The 9032-nt window shown below is 35.9% G+C and overlaps 1 protein-coding gene and 1 long non-coding RNA gene across 4 annotated transcripts in view; one reads left to right on the forward strand and one right to left on the reverse strand.

Moving 5' to 3' along the window:
- LOC139145579 (uncharacterized) overlaps positions 1–1421 on the forward strand; it is a 34973-nt gene extending 33552 nt beyond the window's left edge. For both annotated transcript variants that reach the window (XR_011554961.1, XR_011554962.1), the window contains one exon: positions 833–1421. This is a non-coding gene — a long non-coding RNA (uncharacterized lncRNA). The remainder of the gene's footprint in view (positions 1–832) is intronic.
- Positions 1–4219, reverse strand: part of LOC139145578 (janus kinase and microtubule-interacting protein 3-like) — a 95152-nt gene extending 90933 nt beyond the window's left edge. For both annotated transcript variants that reach the window (XM_070716824.1, XM_070716823.1), the window contains exon 1: positions 2738–4219. In XM_070716824.1, the coding sequence (XP_070572925.1) occupies positions 2738–3667 (930 nt within the window). In that variant the 5' untranslated portion in view covers positions 3668–4219. The remainder of the gene's footprint in view (positions 1–2737) is intronic.
- Between the last annotated feature and the right edge of the window lie 4813 nt (positions 4220–9032).

Below are 9032 nucleotides of genomic sequence, written 5' to 3' on the forward strand. Positions count from 1 at the left end.
TGCATGCACAGTGCCCTGGACACTGACAGTGAATCAAAACTTAAGTGTCAGCGTCAAGGTTTTGTAGCAACTGAGTAATTAATTATCCAAGGAAACACTGAAGTAAGATTGTATTTCATTTGAAATGAATGACGTTGCTTTTTTATGAGAAATTATAATAAGCGGGCTTTACTGCCAAAAAATATTGAAATGTTGTTTTTGTTTTTGACAACAGCCATAGTATAACCGACCAACTAAAGTTTGTCAATCAACAAATGTGTACACATAGGATTCAATTCAGGCGTACTGGCAACTCAAAACAAGCTAAATGGCATTTGCCAAATGAAAAGGTTGGAAAAATCTTGTACCAAGGCTACCTGTGTAAACGAATTGTTTCTTCATCAAGCAAGCAAACTATGCGTTCATGGGTCACAACCTATGATTAATCTCATCTCAGAACTTTTGAGCAGATCTCTGTTAGTAAACACACATGCATGCCTCAACAGATCGGGAAGAAAAAAAAGCCATCAAGCCATGTCCTCGAAACACAAGTTTACGAATGAAATACAATATGGCAGCATCGGCGTGGCACTTTAATACGAGGTCACACTGACTGTGTGCTCAAATAAAGTGAACCGTACCACCCTTATCAAACCTTTCAATTGAATAACCTACACGGCATGTTCACTAGTGTACATGCCACTTGCCTTCCTTCAGGATTGTCTCTGGAGAAGACACTCTTTTGTCAACTCCAATAATTTAGTTATTGTGATATATGGAGGGCAACTGACTACACTGAATGGCCTGCAATGATTCTTCGCTTACTTCCTATTGTCTTCTATTGTTACACCAGGTATACAAAATCAGAAGACGAAAGAGCTATGCAGTAACTCCCCATTGACACTAAAGTGCTGAGCTGGTTTATTGCATATCGACCCGCCAACACTGGGGAAGATGAAATGGTGCCAGTACAGACAAGACTATGAGGGATTCTCATTTATTGTGTACATTGCGCAGATCACAGATGGTCATTTCAAATGAATCTGAAGCCCTATACAACCATGATTCATGTACTCGTTTGACTTCAAATTCATGCCTTCAATGTGTACAAATCTGTCTGTATACATGAATGTGCTAAATTAAATGTATTATCAAATTTATTTTATAAATAGATATTTACCTTGTGATGAAATACGAACTGCTGCCTGTACTTTTTCTGTTCTTTTCAATTAATTATTGAAAATTCAATTACATTTGCTACAAAGAGTCATTCAACTGTGATATGGAGGTCCGTAGTTGTAATATAAATATACAATCTGTTTTCTCGTCTCATTTTGAAGGTCTTTATCCCAATTTATCAAAGTAGATACTGCTATCTTATCTGATAAATTCAAGTGAATTCTACACTTTAAAGTTTAATATAAAACTAGATTTATTCAGGAGTATGTGGTGTTTTTTTCACAAGTTACTGTCTATGGTACAGTATCTGACATAAATCTAGATACTGTGGTGGGTGTGATTTACACTTATTGAAATGTCCCTGGCAAACTGAAATGTATTTGAATCAACAAAATCTATAGAACTATCACTGCTGACTTGTCTTTAAACTAAAAGCTCTTTTTTAATATAAGTCTAATGAGATGTCCATGGTTTGAAAGAAAATCTATCAGTATTTCATTGTTGAAATATCAGAGTCAAATGCGACTTTATTGAGCAGTCTGGTTTGGTGGTAGTCATGTATTACTATCATGAAATCAAGTAATTTTATTGGTATTTCTAACCAGCAAAAAAAAAATGGTGATCCGCGGTTTCACATCACTGGGTTATGAAACCCTGATCTCCCGTCCAAGTCAAATAATCACTGTGAGTATCGGTACACAAAACTTAATTCGATCAATTTTTGTTTCTGTTGTTGCACAATTTTGAATTTTCAGCAAGAAAAGTTTACAATAAATTGGATCAATTGTTTTTCAATGACTCTGGATGCATAAAAGTTGACTGCTCCAGTGTAACAACCACTGCATTCTCTTTGCAACATATATGTCATTTATATCCACACCGACAATACTCAGAACGTTTCACTCTGAATCATTGGAGAAATGAAAAACACCCAGGGTTTTATTTGGTTTGAACAGAGTAGCTGAATATCCGGTCATCACAGTCTGAACTTCGCAGCAGCCACACCTCAGGGTACATTGTACCACGTTCCAGTTATATCACTTTAACTGAAACCCACATGTAACCATAATAAAGTATACAATGGATTCATTATCACTGCCACAACATGACTTGAAAGGAAAAATTTGACTGTTGTAATTATGGATTAGGTAGCACTGTTGCATGGGTGCAACAAAGTGACCGGGCAAGGTATGGTCTCAAATATAACGTACACATTAGAGTTGGTATCATTGAAATTCCTTTGGTCTGGATTTTCAGTTAATTTGTAACCATGACCCCTTGAGGAGAGAGCTAGTACAACCATTGTTGTTTGAGTGATTTCTGTACCACTCTAGAGTCCTTGCAGAGCAAATAGGCTATCACAAAGATGGCCCTACTGCCTGTGAGAGTTAGTATGTATGGTGCTTGAGTGAGATACGTCACTGAACCAAGGAGTCTCCAGGCAGTGCATTATATCAACACTACTTGTGATGGAACACAACATGTGAAATGTGTTGCTCACATCAAAATAGACTGCCATCACTTCACTGTTTCAGTGACGTACCTCCATGGATCATAAAGTCAAATTTAGTGTACCTACCGAATTATCCGCAGATGAATCCGTGTCATCAAGCTGGAAGGCACGCTTTGGTGTGGAAGACAAAGATGGGCTGCCAACAACTGGTTCAGGCCCTACGCTAGACCTAGAAGACTGGTTGCCAGTTTTCTCTGAATCTTTATATTTCTGAAGTTCAGCTTGGAGAGCATTTTTCTCCTGTTGCAACTTTTTGGCTGTATTTTCCTTGTCAATAATTTCCTGATCTTTGAGCTTCATTGCTCGTTTTACACTTTGCATGTTACTGAGATCTTTTTTATCATCTTTCACAGGTTGCAATATCCTTTTGATTTCTGTCTCATAGTGAGACTTCAGACGCTTTATATCCTCAGCTTTATCACTATCACTTCTGCATTTCAATTCATAAAGTTGTTCTGCCCTCTCCTTGGCTTCTTTCAGAGACTTAATTTCCTGCATAAGCCTTTTTTCGAGCTCACTGGTAGCTCCCTGCACCTGGTTGGCCACTTGTTTCCTAGTATTCTCCTGGGCTAGCCGAACACTTTCCTCGTATTGCTGCAACAATTTCCCGTGGATCTGTTTCAACTCCTCTTCTTTGTACTGCAAGACTTGCTTCAGTTCCTGGTCCTTCTCCCTAGCAAGATTTTCCCTGAGTCTTTGCAATTCCAAGTGCTTCTCCGAAAGCAACTTAAGGCTCACCTGTTCAACAGCTCGGTCCTTTTCCCTTTCTAGTTGGTCACGTACTGCCTTCACTTCCTGAACTTTTTCCTTGTGAACCATTTTGCTCCTGTGTTTTTCCGACTCCAAGTCCGCTCTCAGCTTGTTTATACGCCTTTTCAGGTCTTCGTTGGCCTTTTTCAGGTTAACGTTGGACGGGGACGATCTCGCGGGTGAACTTCTAGTCGAGCTCGCCGGCGAAAGGTAATGGCCGTTTTCGAGAGATCTTGTCGTCGACATTATTGCTGGTAAATCTCAATGCATACACGAACAGAAATAAACAAAATAAACACGTACTGTAAACTAATAATTTACTAATGACTACTCACAACACCGCACCTGACACATCTACTGTCACAATCTCAAATCGGAATGGCTTCAATGCGTCGTTCGCTGATTACCCCATGATGTCTGAAGAAATCCACTGCCTAAGAAGTCCGTCATCCGCAACAGTTGTGAAGCGAAGCAGACACGTTAGCAATCGACCGCATAACTTCCCATGCGAGTTGCCATATTTGCACCAGTAACGGACGTTCAGTGTGTATCGATATGTAGCGTCGCCTTGGACCTGCGACAGCGGCAAACTACACTTTGGATAATCTACAATCGGCGCGAAGATTTTGAAAATAGAATCAGCCCTTCCAATTCGCTTGGTAAAATTAATCGCACTGCTATTCGGTTCAATCGTTAAGAAGATAGTTACTGTACAAATTCTGACTCAAAGTTGAACAGCAACAAACGTAAAGTTAGACGCCATTGAATAGCAGTTACTTCTAATTTACCCTTTGACCTTAACGTCACGAATATGCAAAAATTTAAACTCTGCCGGCGAAACCACAGGTTGCGGGCGTTACACCCGGCCGGACCCCTCTTAGTCCTATTGATGGCGCACATTTGTGTGGTACAAGATGTGTGCTTTAAACATTATGTATGACAAAAGTGACTTATTATACTTATGGTAAAATATCAGCAAACTTACAAACTCACAAGGTAATTTAAAGGATCATTTTCAGCGAAATTTATACAAATTTATGTCCCAGCCATTGTTCCAATGATCGCAAAAAACACCTACATTTGATGGTTTAAAGCTGTCACATGTAAATTCACAAAAATACAAAATTTTCCAGAATATCATGTCTGAGTTGAAATTGTTTTGAAATATCAATGAATATATTAACTATTATATATGCTAATTCTTAACTTTGGTAAGAGAAAGTGATGAATTTGTGAAACTTTGAAACTTGAAAACTGGTTAAGAAAAAGGTTTTCAAAGAAAACAAAAGAAAACACAATTTATACATATTATGTAACTGAAGAAGTGACTGCACCTTTTACAACATTGGCAAACATGTACACTCAACTGAATTTTGCTCTTTACACATTAGACATCTCCTAGGTTTTTTTTGTTTTTTGTTGTTTTGTTTTTTGGTTTGTTTGTTTTTTTGTTGTTTTTTTTTGGGGGGGGGGGTTTCCACTGCCAAAAAATAATTTATTTCAGTTTTTGAAATACACAAACAGAATAATAATAAAAAAAACCAACACTTTGGTATTGGGTTTAAAGTATTTGCATTGAATTGATAATTCTAATTAGTATCCACATGGCTAGACCAGTAATATAATTACCCTTACATGTAATACTGCTGATGATTCAGGGAAAGCAGGAAAATTTTAGAGACTGGCACAAAAAAAAAATTAAAAAAAAAATGGGACAACTTTAAAGAAATAAAAAATTAAATATATCAATTGGAAAACATAGGGCCAAAGTCCCTGAAGCTACTATAGACATGGATACATGACTGTATGAAATTATCTCACTAAGGTCATCCTAGGGACTTGTAAACCAAATATTAAAGCTGTCTGACCAGTGGTTTTGGAAAAACAAGCGACTCAACAGTTGACAGAGCTCTGCTGCGTTACGTAGAGAATAACCTTTTGTGACACATGTATTGATGAAGAAGGTGGATATCTTTGATAGCTCATTTCAGGATGGCCTCACCAAAAATGGAAAAAAAGATTCCGTAAAAATACAGATTTGCATATTTCATCACAATTTTAACAAATCTAAGTTGGGTTCTCCCTAGGGACCTGTATACCAAATAACAAAGCTGTCTGACCAGTGGCTATGAAGAAACGATTTTTTACCAAAAACGCCTTTTTGGGTGCTAATTTGAATATTTTCAACAATATCAAAAAATTAATAAAACTAGTTTCTCAAAATCATATATTTTATCCACACAACAAATATCAAATCAGTAAGTACTGCAGTTGTCAAGATATTTGAGTGGACGAAGGCCTAACAAATGGACATACATACATACATACATACATATATACATACATACATACAGACTGACGGTGCACACTGGACGGATACCCATCGCAATAGCTTTTATAGACTATATTAGTCTATAGTAGCTAATAAACGAGAGTTAATTACATTCTAATTAAAGTAAACAAGACTTGCTTAAATCAAGATTTACGTCATAAAAAACAGCATATACGTATCTGTCAGGTTATAAAGAATCTTAAGCTGGTTATCTTTATCAGTATTTCCATCCTATTAACAAAGCACATTTTAACTTTCAAATTAACATTGTAAGTAAGTTCTGTTGAATCAGTTGAGACTGTACGTACTCAGAGAAAGCACACTGAAGAGACAAATGTTTGAAACTTAAGAAGTTCAAGGTCATCAAAAGCATTACAAGGAATCATGTAACACTTTCATTGCACTGTTTACACAGATTGCATAATTGCTATAAATAGCACATGAGGAATCTTACAGCCCAGCTTTACCATAAAAACCCTATCACTTTGACCACTCTTTTAGTTGACCACTCTATTTTTTTCCTCAAAGAGTAATTTTATTTTATCCTTACCAAGTCAACTATAAATGGAAATTAGAACTTTCTCTATCTCTATTTATTTGACCACCCTATCATGACAAACTATTATGAGCAATTTCTTTTAGATAACATTCAGGGCACAATAAATGACGGTTCAGAATATGTCAAAGTTGGGATTCAGGAAAGTTGCCTTTACATGTTTTAATCCTCCAAGATGGTAGGCATTTCACTATGAACTGTCAAAAAAGTTGAACTTTCTGATAATTCTTCACTAAAATTATTTGGCTTTGATGATTTCCCAATTAATTCAATTATTTAAAATCATATTAATTATTTTTTTCTGGGTGAATTGATAGGGTTTATACAGTACAAGAATTACATACAATGTAAGTCAAATTTTGACCAAAAATGAAAAAAAAATTCCTTAAAAATACACCTTTGCATATTTTATCACAATTTAACAAATCTAAGTTTGGGTATCCCTAGGGACCTGTATACCAAATAACAAAGCTGTCTGACCAGCGGTTATGAAGAAGAAGATTTTTTACCAAAAACGCCTTTTTTGGCATTAATTTGCCTATTTTCAACAATATCAAAAAATTAAAAAAATTAGTTTCTCAAAATCCTATTTTTCATCTACACAACAAATAACAAATCAGTAAGTACTGCGGTTCTCAAGATATTTGAGTGGACGGACGCCTCACAAACGGACATACATACATACATACATACATACATACATACATACATACATACATACACACATACATACATACATACATACATACAGACTGACGACGGACGCCGGACGGATACCCATCCCAATAGCTTCTATAGACTATAGTCTATAGTAGCTAAAAATGAATGTGAGAATTCAAAATATTCATGAATTATGATTTTTGCTGAGAAATTGAGAGAAATGGACAATTACATCATAATTAATACTAGAATTTCACATTCAAAAGCTGTCATGAGGAATAAGAGTAATCAAGTGGATAAGAAGAGTCAAAACAGAGTAATATGAGAAAGGACAATTTGGATGACATGATTTCAGAACAGGTAAGCTGTGCGGGACATGCATACACACCCTTCTAACCCAATCCCTTAGGGTAGAATGCATCTCGGGGACAGACATACAGACTCTCAAATGTTTCCAATACTTTTTTCTCTGCCTCTCATGGAGGCTCAGTTTTAATTAAGTCTTTAAAGACAGTAAAATGTTTACCATATCAGGTTTGTGAAAATTGAAAATTGAATTTTTCCCCATTGAGCGGGATGGCAGCCATTTTGAATTTCACTGAATATTGGTAGATGTTGGCAAATTTTTTCTCTAGTACCAAAATTTGCTGTGTCCCAAGATTTTTATTCTTGATTAATAAGAAGATGGTTGGAAGTTTCCTTGATAAAAGTTTGAGCAGAAGTTTTACTATTTGAGTTTCGAGGCACAGCTTTCTTTAACCCTTTGAGCGCTGTACTATTTTTCCCACCAAAATTTTATCAATTTTTTATGAATTTTTCTGTAATTTTTTGATTATTTTGGACCAAATGGACATCACATTTCATTTGCTACAGTTTTCTTTATCAACACTTAGACACAAATCTGAAAAGAAACTGACTGGGGTATATAGAGGGGACAAAAGTTGACTTTGGCACTCAAAGCCTTCGAACAGTTGGATATGAAAAGGTTGATGATATCAAAGAGTAACAATCCCGATACCCTTGAAGAAGTAGACAAATCAAAGTAATTGAATGGTCATTGCTGTTTGAGTTACAAGTTTGTAAAGATATTTTCATTGATGTTGTTCTGAAGAGTACACACAGACAAACCTGACATCATCTCAGGTACTTACCTGGCACTGTGACACCATGTACTGCTTCCATCCAGCCAATATTGTGAACTAAATATGTGCATGTGATCTTCTGTAAATGATATTGTGATGAAACTTTGCAGACAATTGAATCAAAGATATTAAATTCAATGAAATTTCGAAAGAGAAAAACTTCAAAAACATTTGTGCATATAGAAAAAGCCCTGGTGAAAAAATGCTGATTCTGCATTTTTTCCCCAATTTATCAGGTAACTTGATATTTTATTGACTGGCACAGTAACAGCTTTAATTTTGATTTTGATACAAATTTGAAGGAAAACTTAAAGATGCATAATGAGTTGAAATGACAGCACTGTCAACTTTACCTATCCACATCCTTTGAGGGACTTTTGAGAACTAAAATTCATGCATGGCAAATGAAATCAATTACGGTACTCCTCCATTCCCCTGAACAAAAAGTTTGGAAGGATGAACCTCTAAAAACAAATCTGATATATGGTAAATTGCTAAAATAGGTTGTTTGAAGTTAAAACTGCCAAAATGGTCGCTAACAACAAACTTTTCAGAACAAAATTTGAATATTGATTGTGTATCATGCAGTTTCCATGGCATAACTTTGGTATATAGTTTCATTTGTCATGCATGTGTTTAAATTCACCACAGCATGTCAATGGAAATTCTGAAATACTCTGAAGAATTATCAAGTGAAATATTTGCATCAACCATGGTGTTAGTACATTTTATAAACCTGGCATGTCTGGAGATAAGGTGAAGTTTTGATTTTCTCATCACCTAGCCAACTCTTCCTGAGATTTAAAATAAACAAAGAAAAAAATTAAACACCCTAAATGGCAACGCTGAGTGCACATTTATCACTTCCAAGATCATTTCCAAAATGGCAATGACTTTGTAAGTGTTGGTTGTTACACCACA

The sequence above is a fragment of the Ptychodera flava genome, chromosome 12 (genome assembly GCF_041260155.1).
Source record: "Ptychodera flava strain L36383 chromosome 12, AS_Pfla_20210202, whole genome shotgun sequence".
Taxonomy (NCBI): domain Eukaryota; kingdom Metazoa; phylum Hemichordata; class Enteropneusta; family Ptychoderidae; genus Ptychodera; species Ptychodera flava.